Consider the following 22,751-nt stretch of genomic DNA (forward strand, 5'->3'; position numbering starts at 1 on the left):
ACTTCTCACCTCTATTAACACTGGGGTTGTAAAAGACAACAATTTAGCTTCAGGATTCAAGGGCACTGCTCACAAAATGGCATTACCTGTAGTGCTTTCATTTTGTTGCAGAGACAAAATTCTAAACAATTAAACTCTATTAGGTATCTGGGCTTTAGAAATAAAAATGCCCCCTCTATGCCGTCTAAAATGTAGCCAAAGTTTAAACCACAACTAAAAAGCAGTAATTCTGTAGGGGTCTCACCTGACCCGCTGAGTTATTTATCACAGTATTAATGAAATGTATCCTGTTTCCTCTTAGTATAATCAGTTTTTAACACAGGAACAAGATTAAATATGGGTTTCAAAAGTGTTTTCTTACCTTGACATTGATAACCCTGTTTCCCAAATACTCCCCTGTTCAAGACAATAGAGAAAAAAGTTATCATCAGTCAAAATATTTCAGCAACGATGCTCCTCTAAGCATAGTACTTAAGGAAAACAAACACATGTCATCCTCTGCTCCTGTATGAAAAATACAATTTCAGAGAAGAGGCAAAGGTGAGGTGATTTCTGAGCGCTTGTCTGTTACCACGAGACACAGAGGAAGTCACCTGATTCGAATGCTCCAGTGACACACACAGGTGGGTATCGGCCATCCTCCCTGTACCACCTCCCCCTACGGCAAACCCAGGTCCTCGTCTGCTTGTGTGACTGAGTCTCAGCTTGAAGCGTCACTCCACCACCTTCTTTGGCATTCTCACCCCCATCCGCATAAAGATGCGCAGGTAGTGAAGCAAACAGAGGAGTCCACTGCGGCTGCCTGGCCTGAGGCACCCTTCCTCTTCCCTGTGCCCACATCACCCCCCTGGAGTCCAATGGGGGGGGGGGCGGGGACAGAAGTGCCGCCACAAGAGACCCGTCAAGGCCCACAGCTACCCTCTTGGTCTCTCCCTAAATATCTTCTCTGGATGGTGATATCATCATTGTCATTTAACAGAGAACCCATTTTATTATTTTATTAAGCTCAGAGGTTGTGCCAGGCACTGAGCCAAGCTGCTGACATATAGCATCTCATTTAATCCTCACAAGAGTCATGTGAGGCAGCACACATAACAGGAAGGCTCAGAGCACAGACCCTGACACCAGACGGCCTAGGCATGATTTGGGGCATGATGTTAACTCCTTTGGGCCACAGTTTCCTCATCTATAAAGGGTGATAATGATCGCAGTACCTACTTCATAGGGTTATCATGAAGATAAAGAGAGTTGATCATGTAAAATGCTTAGAATAGTGTCTGGTACTTTAAGTGCTATATAGAAGTTTATTATACAAGCAAAAAAACCCTTATCTTTATGTTACAAATAAGGAGACACTGATAGATTATATAACTTAACTAGGTTGACACATCTAGTTGGTGATGAGATTGAATGCCAGAGTCCATACTCTTAACCATAATATGTGGCACATATATCAATATTGTGTGCATGTGAGAGAGAGCAAGGCGGGGAGAGAGAGAGAGAGAGAGAGAGAGAGAGAGAGAGCGCAATCGAAGGCTGGTTGAGTGGGAGTTAATGTTTCCTTGGTGGAAAACATTTAGTGAAATTACCAAATAAGTTTCCATTAAGAACGTTAGTTGAGGTCACAGGTTGTCACCACAAATGCTCAAAGGGGCAGGCAGGTCACATAAAGGAAGGAGGCAGAACGGTGTGACATGAAATAGTGACAGACCTTGTAGGTCAGGTAAACCGCAAGGAGAGGGGGATGGCAGCTACCTCGGGTGTTCAGACCTACTGCAAGGGCAGAAAACGGGTTCAAAGATGCCAGAGCTTCTGATTTGTTCAATAGGAAGTGCAGCAGAAGCCTGCTTCTGAAGACGAGCGTTGTGATGGCACATTTGTAGGCATCGTGTCAACAGCCAGCTTAGGGTCTCTGGTTTAGATAAGACTCTATTCGTAATTTAAAATTCCAGGAACACTAACCCTGGATTCTGACTGCTAAAAGGTGTAAAAACCAAAGCAATCACAAAACAAAACAAAACCCCACAAAATACAAACTCATTAATCAATACTCAAAAAACTTACTCTGAACCAAGAGCTTTTGACTTAAAGTGACAAAAGTTTGCAACAAAAAACAAGGATCTCTTTTCATGCTATAGAGATTAAACAGTCTTTTCTACCTCAGAGATGGGTTTGTATGTATATGTTCGGATGTGTGTGAGGGGGCATTTCCTTCCTCTTTCTAAATGTGCTTAAAGTTAGCTCTAATTGAACATAACTATTAACTTAAATTTATTTTACATTATAGATTTGTCACTGAGGCTTAAGCTTCAGTCACATGTATAATAAGATGCTGCCCCAATTCATCTAGAAGTTCTCAACTGTTAATTATCTCAATTCCTAAATGCCAAGGATTATAGCATACAATCACTGAAAGTTATTACCTTTGGCCACATACCATAAGGCTGAAGATTACTGTGTGCTTACTTGATCTGCAACAGTTAATTTCTATAACTCATCATGTGACTCATACTTTTTTATTTTCTCTCTTAGGGGCTGATTATCCAATTTATTGATTATCTATGTACTGATTGATTAGCTTCCCTAATTACTGCTTTTTAACCAGTTCCTGTTCATTAGCACCTTTCCCCAAAGGACTGGAAAAAGAAATAACACCTAAAACTTGGATCTGCAAATGGTTCAGATGTTTTTCATTGGCAATTTAAATCGCCGGGTCAACATATTAGAATGAAAGACAAAAACCAGATCCTAAAACAATTCTTAATAATCATGTTTCCTTCTAAAACCACATACAAGCAGAGGAGGCCTGGATTATAGAAAGAAGCTTCTAGGAAGAGAGAAGCCAGGGAACCACTTACCAGATGAACTCCCTGCAGTGAGAGCAGTAGGTGGGCTGCCTCAGGTATGTGGCCATAAACTTGTGTCCATTGATTTGGTGGACACGCCTTCGCATAGCCCTTTGGCGCTTCCTGGTAAAATGTTTGAAGATTCGGTCTCTCTGGAGAGTTGCTGTACATTAAAAGAAAGGAGAAAAGAATAATGTGCAACAAATCTAGCTGTACCTAACATATGGGAAAGCGTAATAGCTCCAAACACTCTCCAAAATTGTTTCTTCTTTCTTCACGATGCACAACACCCCAGAACATCCCCATGCTTCCTCTTCCTAGTGACCTTAGGACTCCGAATTTGTAAGGTTGGACCTAAGTGAACTCTGAGATACCCACTGCCTGATTAGAACTAGCTACCTGGGACCAGTCTCCCCAGCACACACCATGAGTTTCCCAGGGTTCTAATGTTCCAGTATGGGACATTAGCCTGGCCTTCTAGCTCCTGTCCAGCTGGATGGGACCTCAGGTCCATAGATTGGCTATAACTATGAGCAGGTAAAACAGATTTCTCATTATTTGCCTTTCATTCTGGCATCCTCACCAACAGAAGGAGGGAATGGCCATAGCCCAGTGAGAGTGCTGCCCAAAAGCATCAGTCTCAACACCATCTCTCTTAACTTGGAATGGGTAGAAATTCACTTGGGCTTGGTGCCAAGTTCCTCTTCCAACCTCACATTTTAAAAATGGTGGCTCCTCAAGAATCAAAACTGCTCACCGTTTAAAGATAGTAAATTAACTTTCCCAAGGTATAGAGAGACTTCCTCAGTAATGCTTTCTGGGGCTCCTGGGTGGCTCAGTTGGTTAAACGTCCAACTCTTTTTTTTTTTTTTAATGTTTTTTTTTTTTTCAACGTTTATTTATTTTTGGGACAGAGAGAGACAGAGCATGAACGGGGGAGGGGCAGAGAGAGAGGGAGACACAGAATCGGAAACAGGCTCCAGGCTCCGAGCCATCAGCCCAGAGCCTGACGGCCTGACGCGGGGCTCGAACTCCCGGACCGCGAGATCGTGACCTGGCTGAAGTCGGACGCTTAACCGACGGCGCCACCCAGGCGCCCCTAAACGTCCAACTCTTGATTTCAGCTCAGGTCATGATCTCATGGTTGTGAGATCAAGCCCCCCCCCCCCCCCCCCCCCCAGTGGGCTCTGGGCTGGGTGTGGAGCTTGTTTGAGATTATCTCTCTCCTTCTCCCTGTGCCCCTCCCCCACTTGCACTCGCTCTCTCTCAAAAAGAAATAAATGAACTAAAATAAAATAATGCTTTTCAATTAATCACTTCAATGCAAAGAAAATGTAAGAAAGATACAAGAATAATCTAATAAATTTTAAAACCCGGAAGAAATAGAAGATTTCCATGAAAACATAAATGACTAAAATTAATTGAGCTACATAAACCAAATAGATGAATTTAAAAAAACAAAATGATAAGATTTTCTAAGGACTGCCTCTCGAAATCATCCAGGCCCAGAGAGTTTCATGCGTGAATTATTTTTAGCCTTTAAAAACAAGATGATGCTAGTGTTGAAACCTGTTCCAGAATAGAGGAGAAAAGAAAGCACCCTGTATTTTTATAGGGAACTATGTGATACAATCCTAGGACCAAAAGATAAAACAGATACATCTAAAGATATAACAGGAAAAAAAAAATCAGGGGTTAGTAATCATTTTTTATGTCGCAGACTCCTTAGTCCAGTGAAGCAAGCCTATGGATCCCTTCTCAGAGTCAAGCTTTATAATCTTAAAAAAAAAGTACACACACACACACATAATTACAAAGGAAATCAAGTATCAAAATATATTTTAAGTGAGATAGAATAATATATATATATATTTTTTATTTTGGGAGTGTGTGAGTGGGGGAGGGGCAGGGGGAGGGATGGAGGGAGAGAGAGAAAGAGAGAGAGAGAGAGAGAGAGAGAGAGAGAGAGAGAGAGAGAATCTTAAGCAGGCTCCACACTCAGCCTAGAGCCCATCAGAGGGCTCCATCTCACGACCATGAGATCATGAGATCAGGTCATGATCTGAGCCAAAATCAAGAGTCGGACGCTTAACCGAGTGAGCCACCTAGGCACCCCAAGATCAATACAAATTTAAATTTATATTAAAATAAATTAAATACTTAGTGGCATACCTTATCATTGTAAGTGTGAAGAAGCGATGGGCAGTAGTTACTTTAGTAGTAGTGAAGTACTAGTTACATTTTAAAGTATCTATAAAAACTAACATAATGAAAATATCCAAGATTTCTATCGTGAGAACATCCTAAACACTGCTCATGCTTCTGTGGTTTAGTGAACAATGGGAGAAAATGCTACATTTACATTACAGGTTAGTGAAAATTTTTTCTCTCATCCACTTTCTGGACCACCTAACCTCTAATTACGGACTTCAGGAAAAGTACACCTCCGCTTACCTATCAAGCTCATTCATGAATACTGATGCAGAGATTTTCACTACTGAAGGCTGTATACTTACAAAGTGAACAGGAAAGCAATACTAGAAAATATTAGTATTTGCACGGTATGGGATTTTTTTCTTTCCCATTCTTTGACAATTAGTCCCCAACACAAATATTCCTTCCCACTTAATAACAGCATCTACTCTAGCCCCTCACATTGTCTTCTCAGTTTCTTGGGTGTGATGCTATATGTGGTAAACATCTTAATGTGCGATATAAATTAATTGCAAAGTAAAACTGAAAATCCTGTAAAAGTTGAAGAATTTTCATGTAGTCTATGGAAAGTCATGTTTGAGTATGGTGAGATTCACACCCGAAGGCAATGGTAGATAGGGCTATGATAGAGTTAGATCTGTTAACAGTTGAACAAAAGAAATTTGATATAGAAAAATGACATGACAGTTATTTTGAGAGAAAATGTTGAATATTAATGTATTAGGAGAGGCCCTTGAGAAACTGATGAAGTCTCAAACACTTGCTAAAAATACCCTATTGAAAACTTCATTATACTAATCAAAAATAAAACATATAGTATTCTGCCATTGAATTTTATCTGAAAAAATTATTTTGCTCTAAAAACTAGTGCCTATGACAAAACAACAAAATGCATTCAATAAAGATTTTCATAATTTTAGTTGTGTTTTTCAAACCCCTTCCCAACTTTTTAAATATTAACAAACTCCTCATTTTGAAGAATTCGTTTTATGTGCACCTTTCCAGGTAGCAATGACACTCAGATAACAGGAAATTCTATACTATTCAGCGTTATTATAAGAAATACCCACTGTGAGCAAGTGGAAAATCTCCCAGGAACACAACAATGGGCATATTATTAGAAAATCTATTATGTTTTATTCTATTAATAGGTAAAAGAAAGTAACAATGATCATTTCAATATTTTTAAAAGGCTCTTGATAAAATTTAACTTGTAATCCAATAAAAAAACTTTTTGAAAAGAGTAGATTGTTTCCTTAACATGACTAAAACATGACTAAAACAATATGCTCACATATCAAAAGCTGAATGGTAAATTTTTAAAAATAATAAATCCCATGAAAGTTAAGAACAAATAAGACCAATTATCATCACATTACTTACTATTATCCTGAAAGTACTTGCCAAAGCTGTAAGAGACAAAGAAAGAAAGAAAGAAAGAAAGAAAGAAAGAAAGAAAGAGAGAGAAAAAGAAAGGAAGAAAGAAAGAAAGAGAATGAAAGAACAAAAGAAAGAAAGAACAAAAGAACGAAAGAAGGAAAGAAAGCTGTCAGGAAAAAAGGAGGCAGAGATGCCATGATTTGGAGTTAATATATGACTAGAAAACTCAGGAGAAGTTAGCCTAATCTACTAAAAAAAGAGTTCAGTAAGATGGACAATGATAAATCATTAAAAGTCAAAGTTCTTTTGGTATACCAAAAGAACCATTTAGAATATATAATAAAAATATATCCCCATTCATTAAGCTACAAGACCCAAGCTATCTAGTAGTAATTTGTCCAAAGAAGTGCAAGGTTTATATGAAGAAACATATAAACCCCCAAATGAAGACTATGAAAAGATATGTAAAAATGAAGTTCTTAAATAGAAAGACTTAATACTACAAAGTTGTTCATGCTTTCTACACTAATCTCTAAATTCAATAAAATCCCAATAAATATCCCCAAAGGAGGTCTTTAAACTCGACAGCTTTTTTAGAGTTTAGTTGGTACCATAGATATTTCAAAACTGTTGAAAAATTCTAACGAGGGCAGACTTGTCTTCTATGTTAAAACATATTCTAAAGTTACAGTGATTGACATAACATGCTTCCACCTGCAGAGTCCAAAGCTAGAAATCAATTTTGCTTAAAGAGAACACAGTTCAAATCAGTGGGAAATGACAGATTATTAATAAAGAGCATTTAGACAACTAGTAAGCCTTTTGAAAATTATTTTTACCTCACTCTTAACACCAAAATCATCTCAGGCTAATGTTAAAGAAAAAAACATGGAAAAATGGGAAAACATAGGGAAAAAATACATAGTCCTGGGATGGGATAAGGACAACAATACTCTAAAGCCATAAAAGACTCACAGATCTGCAATTTAAGAAATTTAAAGTTCTATTTGGCAAAAGACACAAAACAGAAAGCTAAACAAAACAAACTGGGGGAAAAAGGATTTGCAACACATGACAAAGGGTTACTATTTATAATATGTGGAAATTATTAATAAGGGAGGAACAATCTAGTAAAAATGGGGCAGAAGAGATGAATAGGCAATTCATAAAAGTTATAAATGCAGACAGACAATAAACACACTGGATGCCTAATCCTATCTATCCAAGATGGACACGTAAGAATCAGGAGGTAAATGACATTTTACTTAAATTGGCAAATATTTATAAGGATTGCTAATGTGCCCATGCTTGCAAGGGAATGGGAATAGGAGTAGGGTAGCGGGTAGGAGTATAATTGGGTCCAGTCCCGGCTCTGCCACCTCCGGCTGTGTTTACCCTGCTGAGCCTCAATGTTCCTATCCATAAACCATGTAGTGCTTTCCTTATAGGGTTTTTCCAGGGAGGTAATGCATTCAAAGTGTTCAGCACAGAATTAGGCCCCTGGTAGTATTCGACAGACACATGTAGCTATTTCAAGAATAGTGAAAAAAAAAAAAAAGAATATTTTTTTAATGTTTATTTATTTTTTACATTTATTTATTTGATACAGAACACAAGTGGGGGAGGGACAGAGAGAGAGAACGAGACACAGAATCTGAAACAGGACAGAGCCCTACGCAAGGCTCAAACTCACAAACCGTGAGATCGTGACCTGAGCCAAAGTCAGATGCTTAACTGACTGAGCCACCCAGGCACCCCTATTTATTTTTGAGAGAGACAGAAAGACAGAGTGGGAGTAGGGGAGAGACAGAGAGAGAGGGAGACACAGAACTCCAAGCGGGCTCCAGGCTCTGAGCTGTCAGCACAGAGCCTGATGTGGGGCTTGAACTCACGTGCTGTGAGATCATGACCTGAGCTAAAGTCAGACACTTAACCGACTGAGCCACCCAGGCACTCCAAGAATATTTTTTTTGGAGACCAATTTAATAATACCTGTCAAAGTTTTTATTTTATGTTATGTTATGTTATGTTATGTTATTTTTATTTTTATTTTATTAAGTTTATTTCTTTATTTTGGAGTGAGAGAGAACAAAAGAGAGAGAATCCCACTCAGCCTCTGTGCTGTCAGCACAGAGCCCACGCGGGGCTCAAGTTCACAAATGGCAAGATCATGACCTGAGCCAAAATCAAGAGTCAGATGCTTAACTGACTGAGCCACCCAGGTTCCCCAATACCTGTCAAAACTTGAAATGTGCATTTCCTTTCATTCAGCAATTCAACTTCTAGGATTTTTTTTCCTATAAAAATGCCAGGAAGAATATATACTATATAGATATCAATTACTACTTTCTACGTAATGGTAAAAATTAGGTTTTACATAAGCAGTCTCAAAGAATGAAGTAGAAATAGTGAAAATGAATTTGGTTAAGACACCAATGCTTTCAGAGGCTCTGGCACAGTTAAAAATGTACCTGCTTGAGTTTTGGTTTTGGGGTATGTATGTGTACAACCTTTGGCAAGCAGCCTAATTATTTTCATTCTCAGGTTTCCCATCTGTCTCAAAGAGATAACTATCTCCCTGTCCTCAGCCCTATAGGGATAGTGTCATATTCAATATTCCTGAGAGTCTTACAATTCTGCATAAGCATCACCTATGAACTGAAGTCATTCTACTATACGGCTCTCTTCTGCAGTATTTCCAGAAGCCATTTAGTAATGACAAAAGACCAGATTTTAATGTTCCTTTGTTGGGCAGATGATAAAATTTGGTCTAATGATCACACTATATCTAGCATATGTTATCACCAGCCTGAGACCTAGTTCAATATTGGCCAATGCAAAATGTGTATTGAATTACTAAATACTTATCACATCTAGATGCAAATTAAACTCTCTCCGGGGGTCTAATTATCAAGAATTTACTTTTTTAAGCCCTTAATACCATGAAGAGTGGTTAAAAGGTCAGCTCACTTGCATTTTTAATATTTCTTGAATTGAATCATGTTCCCCCACCCCCTCAACAGCTACTGCCACAGTAGTAACAAGACCCATGAATATTCCAAATGATTCCTTCTAGCCTGCATGACTTAGGAAGAAACTGCTTGCAGCTGTCCACCACGTTGGTCAGCACTTAATGCCTTTTCTCCTGCTTCCTACCCCTCCTAGGATGCCCTTTCCTCTTTTTTCCCTCCAACTAGTTAGTTAACTCGGGCTTATCCTACCTACCTCAGAGCCTAAATAGCCACCCCTACAGTCTGAATGTCCCTACCCTTCCTCTTCCCAAAGCAATCTGGGAGTGTACCTCAATCTTTTCCTTTAACTCACAACACTGGGAAAGAGTTCATCTGGTATCCCAGATGCCTCAGAAGCATCTCCTATGTGGTCATTTTAACTAAACTTCACTCCTCCCTCTTCTGTATTCTTTCGGACAGGTGCCTCTTTTTGTTTAAAAAGCACAAAAACAGGGGCAACTGGGCGGCTTGGTCAGTTAAGTTTGCAACTTCAGCCAGATGATGATCTCATGGTTCGTGAGTTCCAGCCCCGCACAGCTCTGAGAGCACAGAGCCTTCTTCAGACCCTCTGTCTCCCTCGCTCTCTGCCCCTCCCTCACTCGCGTGCTCGCTCTCAAAAACAAACAAACATTTAAAAAATAAATAAATGGAAAATAAAAGCACAAAAACACACTCACACACACCTGGGATTCTGAAAGATGTTTGGTTAAAAAAACAGGTACCCCTTCCCCCCATGGCTTCAAATGGCTTTCACTGTCACATTCTCTTGATGGATGTCATGGACAGGAAGAAAGAGCTCTCGAACTGCACTCTGCCCGGGTTCAGTCTCTACCCTCACCTTACAATCAGAGTGCACAGGGGACTTCCTCACTGTTTGCACTGCCTCCTATTGCCTTAGGATGGAGTAAAAACGACTAACAAAAGATTATTTAATCCTTTGGTGCCTCAAACCAACCCAGGCTTGGGGACATCTTTCAGATCACACGTTTTTTTGAACACGTTAGGCAAACCCTAACAGCCTTTGCAGCCAAAACTTGCATCGCTACTTCTGTTTTGCTCCCGATGTGCTCACTGCCTCTAAGTAAATAGGAAGCTGGCTCAGTGCCCGGCAGGGAAATTCACATTCCAGGCTCAGAGCGGGGCAGGCTGGAGCCCTGCCTGATCTGTCTCACCCAGAGTTGGTTTTGACAAGCCATCCCATCCATGGGGTAGAGAATAATTAGGTCAAATATAATGAAGATTGACTATTTTGAAACAGAATTCTGTTTCACAAAATCGGATTGTCACCCCACGCTTTCTTTGGAACTCTAAAAGGCACAAGCGACTGGGAGCCACCAAAGCACTGCAGGGTTAGTTTTCATGTCAAAAACTCTCATTGGACTGAAATGTGTTGCTAGCCTGGGGCCTTGTGGGGGAGGGCTGACTCTGTGAAGTCTCTGTAAAGCTGCCTTAACTTCTCAAAAATAGTAAACGCTTCATCCTCTTTAGTCTTTTGCTCTACCTAAAGCTTTTTGCTTTACTTGAATCTAAAGCTTTCTATTCCAACTGCAGAAATCTATATTTGAAAGTACTTCTTACAGCAGAGATCACATGTCCTAATTTTCAAATGATTGCAAGCAAATTAAATCAGAGACCGAAAGTCCAAGGCATGGCACCTTTTAAATTTCAGAATTAAATAAATACTTTCAGAATATAAAAGGCATGAAGGGAATGACTTTGATTCTGTGTAAAACTACGATTTAACTCTGTTAAGTTGAATTTGCTTAACAGCAAGGGCACTGCGGTTAAGATCTTAACGAAGATCTGTGGCTCGTCTTTGAGGGGCCGTGCTGAAGAAGTTGTGTGGCTTTTCTACACAACAGGCTGGAGCATGTGTTGGTTGAGGCAGGCTGCTTCTGCCCTTATAAGCTGAGTGACCTTGGGCAGAATGTTGAGTCTCCCGTGCCTCAGTTTCCTCATTTGTAGAACATGAAGCACTTGGAGAACCTTCCTCAAAGGGCCACTTGGATGATGGCTGAGTTAGCAAGTGTAACATAATTAGAAAAGTACCTGGCAGGGAGCAGAGTGTTACCTGATTGTTGTTAAAACCCTTACTTCACACTATCCCTGAGATCAAGGAGCAGAAAGGATTTAATTCAATCACCTAATTGCCTGGAAGAGGAATCACTACTTAGGAAACCATTACCTTGAACTCTGTGCCCAAGGTTGATCTGGCTAGCTGGTGCTGCGACTACCACTAGAAATCCTCTGCTCTTGATTTTATCCCAGGGCTTTATGGGTAATACCACACCGCACAGGGTCCCTTATGAACATCAGGTCTCCTGGAATCCCTGGAAAGTAATGCATTTTCTGGTGAGGAAACAGAAACTAACAGGAAGGTTAAGTGAGGTCAAGCAGCTACTGATACAAGTGGGGTCACCAGACGCTGTTTACTATAGTTGAACTATTGAGTAATGCTATCCAACGTTTTTTTTTTTTTTCCTTTTCCTGAGATATTTGTTTTATCATTTGTGCATGAGGGAGGGAATAACTGCGAGAAAAACAAACAGGAAGACCTTAGAGTTAAGCAAGTTGCTAGTCAAGAAAGCACCAGAAAGTATTATATTGTTTATCTCTCCAAAATATATTCCTGAAAGGCAACAAGATAAGGTCGTGAGAGAATCTTGCTTAATATCATCAAACACACTGAATAAGCAACCGTCTGCTCACAAAACTGTGTGCCTAAAGAATGATGCATAAGAATTTAACATCAGGTGATTCCTGTCTGAGACAATAATGATATAAACAGAGAGAGATTAGGACATGTGTTAGGCAAACACACAACTTAAATGAGTCTCTACAGTAAGTACACATAACTGTGGGTGAGAGCATTTAGTGGGTGTTGAGTGAAGAGAGAATCTGAGGAGTTGTGTATCTAGTCCTCTGATTAATTAAGGATGACTTTATAAATTAACTGAGATTAGCAGCTGCTTGGAAAAGAAGAATTTAATACCCAAGGATCGGGAGAAGGTTGCAGGACTTTATGCCAGCACCAGCAACAAAGACTAAAAAAAGAGCATTCATATTTCAAAATGGCATGCAAAAGCCACCCCCCCCCAACACTAAGCAGTACAGAATCTGCTGTTTTTGAAAAGCATGAACCACATGACTCATAGTTATTTCCAAATTCAGATAGAGTGATTAGACTCAGCGCATTAGGAGACCCGACTCCACGGGCAACTACGCACAGGTGTTTCTCAGGGGTTTGGCTCCCTCCAAGGAAGTTCAGCCTGCATAAACACCTTCCACCGGGCATCATGGGGATGGCTATCGTTGGCAAAAGGAGGAGAGACAGATCATTTGTTACTAGACTGACTCTCCCGAGTGCCCTCATGGCCATAGCACTGGGAAAGCCGAGCCCATCCTCACCCATCACTCCAGCCTCTCTGGCAGCAGGTGATTAGAACAGAGCTCCTAGGTGTGACCAAAGCTCCATCAAGAACCATGAGAAAGGCTCCTCACTCCACTGTTACAAGAAGGGAGCAGTGCCTCTCACCATCCTCTCACTGTCTCCACTTCTCTCATCCATGAGAACTGCCAAAGTAGAAACTCTCCCCTTCTCGGTACTTGGAGAAAAGGACCTCGGCTCCAACAGCATCTGGCTCCTCTCACTCTACAATTTCTTCTTCTTGTCCCCTTCACCACCTCTTCTCTCCTACCCAGCCTTGAAATTTGTGTGTCCCCAGGCCCTTTGTATGCCATTCTTCTGGTCTTCCTGGATGCTTATTCATCTCCTCAGAGACCTCACATGTTCTCTTGATTGCTAACAATTGCCTCTGTACTGAGGACTCCCAAATCAACAGCTCTAGTTCTAACTGCACAGAGAAAGATACTAAACATTTCTAAGTAGCTTCTCGGCATCTCTCCAAGGTATCCCAAATTACCTCAAATTGATATTTGTAGGCTGAGCCCTCTTCCCTGCCTCTTCAACCCACTCTTTCCCTTAGATAATAGTATCACTATCCTTGGAGTCATCCAGAAAAAAAACTAAAAATGTCTTCGGATCCTTCTTCTCCACCCACAACCAATCAACTGTCAAGTTCTACTAAACCTATTATGATCTGACTAGATCTCTGCCTCTCATGCTCACCGGGTATAGTTCATGCCACCTTCTTCCTCTCATCTGGACTATGTAATACTTTCCCAACTAGACTCTCTGCATAAGGTTGCTCCCCAGTTACGCATCCGGTTACACGTATGAAATATAGGTCAGATCAGGTCACACTCTGTAGGGAGACAGCTCCCCTGCTACATCCTATGTAAATCTCCTGCATGGAAGTTACAGTAGTTGTCCTAGTTGAACCATAATAAGGTCAAGGGGGTGGGTTTTCCCCAAAGGGTAGTCCAACATCTGAGAGAAAAGTCGAATTTTCAGGCAGCAAAATGGCTTCCAGGGGGGCCATAGTTAGGTGGGAGACAGAACCTTTCCCCCTTGTCCTCAGTCTTTGGGGTCTGAACTTGAGGCCCCAAGAATGGGGTGTCCACAAGGCTCTGCAGAGGCAGAGTGAAGTAGGTTAGGAGTAAGCCCAGTTGTGACAGCACACACAAAATGTGTTCAACATCCCTTGTGAGGGAGACTATCTAATGCATATTATTCTATGTACACTTCAGTTTCTGCCAGTAAGCCTGGTTTACATGGTCCAGAAAGGCCTGAGCTCTGCTTCAGAAAGTACATTAAAGTGGACAAGCCACCCTCTGAGGCTACCATGGTAGACAGAGGGTCCTCATGAAAAGTGAGAATTCCCAGAGAAAGCTGAACCCTGGGATATAAGATCTGGGGATCCAAGATCTAGCCAAATCTCCCAGGTGGCAGGTCTCCCTGTTGCCAACCTTGGAGGACTAGGATTCCCTTTGTCAAGAAGCCAGCAGATCTTACACTCCTCTACAAAGTCTGTTCAATAGACACCAGTGCCAGAATCCCGACCCAACATCCATTGGCTCTCAGGAACCCATTCCCTCTCTTGCTACATGACTAGGCTCCTTCAGCAATCTCAAGGAATCAATAGAACAATCTCAAGGGGGCAGAAAAACTGGAATAGTTAGCCTCCCGCTCCCATCTCTCAGTGATTGATGGCTGCTTCAGGGACAGGGGGCATTAATTCTCTAGTATTTCCAGCCTTCCTTTCTGACCCGAGAGGAGATATGGACAGGACATCCATAGCATCTGCCACAGAATGAATTTATACTACTCTTGTCCTGCTTTCTTGTTTGTATTTTGCTGCCATATATACCTTCTAACCCTGCTTCAAACTCTGTGTGGAAAGAGGTGAAGTATAAATAGAAAATTCTTATAGTAATTTCAACTATCATTGTGCCTACTCCTTTCTGCACACATAATTTAATGACAGAAATTCCCTCTTGCTCCCTATTACCAAAAGCAAGGATCCTACAATTCCTTTCTGCAAAATGGTATGAATTTCTACCCTGTTGCTGTGATTCTACAAATATTTCATTCCCCCCTCCCACCCACACTGATTTCATCCATAAATAGACATCTAGCTGCCTGTTCTTCATTCTTCAGGGGTTTTTTGTTTTTGTTTTTGTTTTGTTTTGTTTTGTTTTTAATGAAAGTTAAACATTGCTGAGTGGATGATCACCCTGGGTTTCAGGATGATGAGGAAACGTGTTTGTTTCGTCAAGTTCATGTTGGATTATGTAAAAGCACGTCCCACATTATGCCTCTCACTGTCCTCCTGACTATCTGGAAAATACCTCAAAATGGCATTATCTTCAACTCTAAGCTTAAGTTAGAGTAAGTACCTTGGTTGTATGTGCTTAAAAATGTTAGCATTTTCCAATTATCTGGCAATTTTTCTTTTATCCTGCATTACTAAATTTACCTGGGGAGCAAATATCTCACTCATGATCTCTCCCGTCTCCCTGAGAGTCTTTTGAGTTTAACGTAAGAAGACAATGAAACCATAATGTGCAGAGAACAATACATAAAATGTCTTTTTGCTCTTTTGCTGTTGTTGTTTATAAAGATAATATATGAACACTATAGAAAATACAAACGATACAGAAAACTCTAAAGACAAAAGTGTCTTTTAAAAAAATCATCTTAAAAAAGGAAACACAAAGACAATAAAAAAATAAAAAATCATCTTAAAAAAGGAAATGCAAAGACAATAAAAAAATAAAAAATCATCTTAAGTCTTACTGTACAAATAACTGCTGTAAATATTTTGGGAAACATGACAAATATATACACCATTCAGACATACAGTAAATGGCGTCGTACCCTGCATGCTGTTTTGCCAGCTACTTTTCACCCAAAACATCTTTTCCGATCTTATTTCTTAAAAGACTTTAGTTATTCAGAGTAGTTTCAGATTTACAATAAAATTGAGAGGAAGGGATGGAAGTTTCCCATATACTCCCTGATGCCACACAAGCACAGCCTTTCCCATTATCCACGTCACTCACCAGAACAGTACATTGTTTACCAAGGACAAACCTACAATGACACATCACAATCACCCAAAGCCCATAGTTTACCTCAGGGTTCACTCTTGGTGTTGCACATTCTATGAGTTTAGACAAACGTATAACAACATATATCCATTATTAGAACATCGTACATGGTATTTTCAGTGTCCTAAGAATCTTCTGTGCTCTGCCTATTCATTTCCCTCTCCCCTCCTGCTGCCACCTCTGGCAACCACTGATCTTTCTAGTGTCTCCAGAGTTTTCCTTTTCCAGAATGTCACACAGTTGGAATCTACAGTATATAGCTTTCTCAGATTGGTTTCTTTCACATAATATTCTTGCATGTCTTTTCATGATGTGATAGCTCATTTCTTTTTAGTGCTGAATAACATCCCGTTGTCTGGATAGACCACAGTTTATTTATCCGTTCACCTACTGGAGGGCATCTTGGTTGCTTCCAAGTTTTGGCAATGATGAATAAAGCTGCTATAAACACCAATGTGCAGGTTTTAGCATGGACATAAGCTGTCCATAATTTTTAAAAGTTACTATGTGTGGGGCACCTGGGTGGCTCAGTTGGTTAAGCAGACAACTTCGACTCAGGTCATATCTCATGGTTCTTGAGTTCAAGCCCCGTGTCAAGCTGGCTACTGTGAGTATAGAACCCGCTTCAGATCCTCTGCCTCCCCCTACCCCATGCCCCTTCTCCAATGTGCTCTTTCAAAAAAACATTAAAAAAACATTAAAAAAAGAGTTGCTGTTCGTTTTTATAGCAATTAATACTAACATTACCATTTGGTCATTCTATCTTATAAAAACGAATATACATCACAACAAACTTAAAAATAAGCTAACAGCATTAGCAGATAATCCCTGTGAAAGTAGGGTTTCCCTGGTTGAAATCTCTACATTTTTTCTCATTCACTTGAAGCATAGGGACAGCTTTCTCCACCCCCACCCCTGCCTCTAAGCTCAGGTTGGTCTTCCTTCCTCACGCACACAAAACTTCTTATACAAACAACCTGTCCACCCAAAATCTTTTCCAGATAAACATGTGTTTCCTGCTGAGAACTAAAAAGAGTCCTGCCCCGTAGCTTGGTTTATTCCGTTTCCCTTTCAATTTTTTCCCCTCTTTTGCACGAGTAAGATTTCTGGGGTCTCTTCTAAGCCCTCAAGTTCTGGTTTTATGATTTTAGAAAGACCTTGCAGGATATTAGCCAGGAGGAATATGAGGCCTAATCATTTCCTTCTCTAACTACATGGCTGGAATGAGAGCAATGCTACCTCCCTCATGCTGCTGACTCAACATGATTTTTAAAACCACTGTGCCATTGCTCATTATACACAGACTAATTCCAAACCCAGGACTAAAGGTAAAATACCTTTATCACATAACCCAATTTCCTGCAACACTAACACCAGGGCTTTGAACCTCAGCCAGCTTTTTATGATCATTAAAAAAAAAAAAAAAAAAAAAAAAAAAAGGCAAGGAGACAGCTGCTTTAATCAAATGTCATTTCTATCATATGGTCACTTCCTGTCAGAGGCTAGCAATTTACAAGTGTATATCTTGGCTACTAGGTTGGCTTTTTTATTTGTTTGCTTTTTGATGATTATATTATGCCTTAAATTAGAGGGAAACAAAATAAAAAAACCCACTCAAAGAGTTCTTTATTGACTACGATTAATAACCCAGTCTACGTTGTGAATAAGAGTTCATAGTTTTCTAGGAAAGTCAGAGAGGTATGTAAGAACACTTCCGGGGTGCCTGGGTGGCTCAGTTGATTAAGCATACAACTTCAGCTCAGATCATGATCTTGTGGTCCGAGAGTTCAAGCCCCGCGTTGGGCTCTGTCCTGACCGCTCAGAACCTGGAGCCTGCTTCGGATTCTGTGTCTGCCTCTCTCTCTGCCCCTCCCCCCTTCCTGTCTCCCTCTCTCAAAAATAAACAAGCATTAAAAAAATTTTTTTTTCAAATATATTAAAAAAAAGAATACTTCAAATATCAGGCTAAGGTGTGACAAATGCCTCTATCTTCTGGAGTATTTAGTATCAGCTCACCTGCCACACCAACAAAAGTCTAGATATTTGTTTTAATTCAGCCATTTATCATCTAGTAAATGTTTATTTACAGTTTAAACACACAATAGTTCAACAAACTGCTAGGGTTCCCACCAAAAAATGAGTGAACAGGGCTTTTCGACCCTCAGCTGTCTTTCATTCACAAATCACTTTGGGGACAAGGTGGCATTCTGCTCCATTGTGGACGTTAAATAGCAGGCTATCTTTTGCAATGACGTTAGTCCTAAGCTCTAGGAACACTCAACTTCTTTCTTCTTTTTCTATCATATGCTTATGCATCCAACAGGTCTTGAACCTTTATTAAGTGCTGGATGCTGTGATGGGAGGTAGGGGTACAATGGTGAACAAGGTATAGTAGTATCTTCAACTGAAAGTCTAACATTGGAGGAAGATTGTAAACAACTGTTACTATGCATAGTACAAATCTCCATGGGAGTGTGCGTGGGCAGGAATCTTACCCAGATGTGGGAGAATCAGAGATGGCCTTTCTTTTTTTTTCAACATTTATTTATTTTTGGGACAGAGAGAGACAGAGCATGAACGGGGGAGGGGCAGAGAGAGAGGGAGACACAGAATCGGAAACAGGCTCCAGGCTCTGAGCCATCAGCCCAGAGCCCGACGCGGGTCTCGAACTCACGGACCGCGAGATCGTGACCTGGCTGAAGTCGGACGCTCAACCGACTGCGCCACCCAGGCGCCCCAGAGATGGCCTTTCTTAAGAAGCACAATAAAGCTATAACTTCAGAAAAAGTGAAGAAGAGGTGAATCAGGAAAAATGGGGACAAATGTTGCAAAAAGAAGCAGCCATATGTACAATGTCCAGAGTTAAAAGAACATAAGGTTCAAGGAACTCCTAATATTCACCTTCTGACTTGGTTACTCTAACTCCTAGTAGGTGCCTCATGATCATCAAATACTTAGCAAATTGTCTACTATTTACTAGGGCCAAGAACACCAAGCCATAGGGGTAAGAGTACTTCACAAAGGTTCTTGAGTTGCTATGCTGAGGTACCGGAAGAAACTACTGGAACTCCCATTTGTGTGTTTCTCATACTCTTCATTTCAATTCTGTAATCCTTTATAGTGTTTATAACATACACAGTATTACATATATGTAAACTTTATGAAGAAACAATGTCAGTGATGAATCACGGGAATCTACTCCTAAAGCCAAGACTACACTGTATGTTAGCTAACTTGACAATAAATTAAAGAAAGAAAAAGAAAACATACATATATTCGGAGGGCATGCGGAGCTCTGACATCCACGTGATCAAAAAAAGTTTGGAGACCACTGATGTAGATGGATTTACATTCTAGTTGGAGAAACGAGCGACCCAGAGATGAAAGGCACCAAGGCTAAGTGCTATGTCCGGGTATTAGGGAAGCAAAGGGTAGGAAAAGATACCTGAGAGCTGGGGTGGTCAGGGAAGGCTCCAAAGCAGAGATGGCATTCAATTTAGGCCTTAACAGAAGAGTGGAGCTCAAACCAAGTAGACACATTAGGAGAGGACTTTTTGTCTGGGAAGAATGACAAGCCCATGTATATGGGTGTTGGGAAGCAACGAGAAAACCACCTTCTGTAACACAACAGACTCCTAGTGAGTAGCAGGACAGACGACGTGACCCTGGAGTGGACACAAATGTAGCAGAACAGTGGGCATCTCCAGTATCAGGCTAAGAAATCACACTTTGTCACTGGAAGCAGGGACCCTGGAACAGTCATTATTCCTTCTGTGCCCAGTGGCAGGCCTTCTCTGCAAATGGAAAAAGCCGAGCTAAATGCACAGTGAAGTTTTTTATAACTCTTAAGAATATGTTACCAGTGAAAGTAGTTTTCGAGAATGAGGGCAAAAGAAAGATGTTTCAAGAGGGCTGAGATAGCTCACCATCAAATACCTTCACTAAATAAACTTCTAAAGGATTTACTCTGAACGGGAGAAAAATGATCCTCCAAGGAATGTCTGAGCAACAGAAGAAAATGGTGAGGAAAAACATTATACACATTTAGCTAAAATAAACAATGATGAAATAATTAATAATGTCTAGTTAATGGAGCTTCAAAAGAAAAATAAAAAAGACATCTAAAATATCAACGAATTGGGGGCGCCTGGTTAAGTGTCCGACTTCACCTCAGGTCATGATCTCGCAGTTTGTGGGTTCGAGCCCCTCGTTGGCTCTGTGCTGACAGCTCGGAGCCTGGAGCCTGCTTCAGATTCTGTCTCTCTCTCTCTCTCTCTCTCTCTCTCTCTCTCTGCCCCTCACCTGCTTGCTTGCTTGCTCTTTCTCTCTCAAAAATAAGTAAAACATTAAAATATCAACCAATTGTACCTAAGCCAGGAGGAGGGTGAGTAGAGATAAAGCATTCTAAGATCCTTTTTTGCTCATTAGGATCTCAGACCATTTTTCAAAGCGGCTGTACCATTTTGCAATCCCACCAATAATAGGAAAAGTTGGAGTGTTCCACAGTCTCATGAACATTTAGGGTGGCTGGTCTTTGCCATTTTAGCCATTTTAGTGGTATCTCACTGTGGTTTAAATTTGTACTTTTCTATTGCCTAAAAACGTTGAGCATGTTTTTACATGCCGATTGGACATTAGCTATTTCTTCTTTTGAAAACATGTTCAGTTCCTTTGCCCATTTTTTAAAAGTTGAATTGTTTGTCTTCCATTTGTACCACAACTTTCTGGTATATGCTGTTCATTTTTGGAAAGAAGTTAGCAACTGTTGGGGCACCTGGGTGGTTCAGTCGGTTAGGCGTCCAACTTCAGCCCAGGTCATGTACTTGCAGTTTGTGGGTTCGAGCCCTGCATCGGCTCTGTGCTGACAGCTCAGAGCCTGGAGCCTGCTTCAGATTCTGTGTCTCCTTCCCATTCCCTCTCCCACTTGTGCTCTGTCTCTCCCAAGAGTAAATAAATAAACATAAAAAAAAATAATTTAGCAACTGTTTTTCCTATTAAGAAATATATTCCTCTACTATTAATTCCATGGGATTCACCTGAGAACTCTCACCAAGACCGTGTCCAAACTGAATAAGACAAAGAATGTTTCAGAAAGGTTACAGTTCATTTTTACCATATATATATATGTATGTATTGGTGGGGCAGGGGGTGTTGAGAAATATCCAGACTTATGTTTTAAAATTCCATGCATATTCTGGCTAAACAAACATAGAAAATCATATTTTTGCCAGGTTTTTTATATAATCTTTAGCTGAGTAAGATAATACAGTTAAATTTGAATTTTAATAGAATAATCTAAATTACAATGATTCTACTTCGTCTCCCTTATAATTCCTAGCACATACCACAGAGATTTTTTTTTTCCTGGCCTCTCTAGAATGGGTCTGGTTAACATCACAGTCAAGTTCTTTATTAACTGAAATACATTTGATTTTAGCAACTGCCACTGCAATCAGTCAGTCAATAGCAAAGCAAAGCAAAGTCCAAGGGACACATATTCCAGGATTCCCTGAGGCTCTGAAAACATCATCAATGGGCGTGACTGCTCATCTTCCTCATTTAGTAGTAGCATCCTTAGTTGTATGGATTACAAAAACAATCCTCAAATTCATCTTTGTTCACAAGATTAAAAACAGTGGATGCCAGCAGGTCCTCTACCTGTGAAGCATTTATAAACCTTCACCATTTGCCCTTGAGAAATAGAGTGCTGATTCAGCTCTACAGGTTTCTTTTCAAAAAAAAAAAAAAAATTTAACATTTATTTTTGAGAGACAAAGTGAGACAGAGCACAAGTGGGGGAGGGGCAGAGAGAGAGGGAGACACAGCACCCAAAGCAGGCTCCAGGCTCTGAGCGGTCGGCACAGAGTCCGACATGGGGCTCGAACTCACAGACCGCAAGATCATGACCTGAACAGAAGCTGGACGCCTAACCAACTGAGCCACCCCATAGTTCTAAAGGTTTCTATTTGAGCGGCTGCCCAAAAGCTTACCAATTAGTTCCTTAATGTGATGTAGTAACTGATGAAAGAGGTCTAAAGAGCCTCTGTGCTCTGTCTGGCCTTCAAGTCTACTTTTTCTCCGTTTTGTATTTGTATCAAATGAGAAGATAGGAGCCTGTTGCACTTGATCTGTAAGGAATGAAGCTTTTCATGGTTCACTCTATTCTCCACATCAACTGTATACTCACTGTAGAACTACGGGACTTCTCTATAACAATTATGAGATAATTCCCTCTTGCTTTAATTTTGTGTCCTTTAAGAACTATTTTTAACCTTTAGCCTTGAATGTGGAACTCCGGATAAGGCGGTGGCGGGAGCGGGTGGGGGGGGGGGGCGGCGGGATGTAAACTATGGCATTCAGAATTCTTTAAACCATCTGTGCAGAAAAGCAAAAACTATTGTCATTGAAAGGTTAATCCGAAAAAGGGGTATTTTCAAGAGATATTTAGGGAACTAGGCTAGCTAGCAAAACAATTCTTCTACTTTTATAGGCAATGATTGAATCTCAGAATCAAACCAGTGGGGAACATTTTCTGTGATCAATAGACACAGAAATTTTCTCTTTCCCCAAAAAAGAGCACCCACTCACTCGCACAGGTGACACATTTTGGGTGTTAATGCACCAGGTTAATGCTCTATTCGTGGAAATAAAGTGGATCAATTCTCAAACAACCTGTTTTGGTAAGGGTCTCCAACAGCTGTAGCTTCAAATCAGAGAATAAACAGGCTTAGTGATTCTCAGCATCTGGTGTAGACTGGTAACAAGGTGGGGATTTCAGAGAGGAGAG

At 40.5% G+C, this 22,751-nt stretch overlaps 1 protein-coding gene across 4 annotated transcripts in view; it reads right to left on the minus strand.

Moving 5' to 3' along the window:
• The window catches only part of PRKCH (protein kinase C eta), a 234,284-nt gene that overhangs the window by 108,271 nt on the left and 103,262 nt on the right, over positions 1 to 22,751 (minus strand). For all 4 annotated transcript variants that reach the window (XM_025918488.2, XM_086709599.1, XM_086709598.1 and 1 more), the window contains exons 3-4: positions 2,859 to 3,009; positions 362 to 396 (exon numbers count right to left, since the gene is read on the minus strand). In XM_025918488.2, the coding sequence (XP_025774273.1) occupies positions 362 to 396; positions 2,859 to 3,009 (186 nt within the window). The remainder of the gene's footprint in view (positions 1 to 361; positions 397 to 2,858; positions 3,010 to 22,751) is intronic.

The sequence above is a fragment of the Puma concolor genome, chromosome B3 (genome assembly GCF_028749965.1).
Source record: "Puma concolor isolate L17-30 chromosome B3, mPumCon1.1.hap2, whole genome shotgun sequence".
NCBI classification, from domain to species: domain Eukaryota; kingdom Metazoa; phylum Chordata; class Mammalia; order Carnivora; family Felidae; genus Puma; species Puma concolor.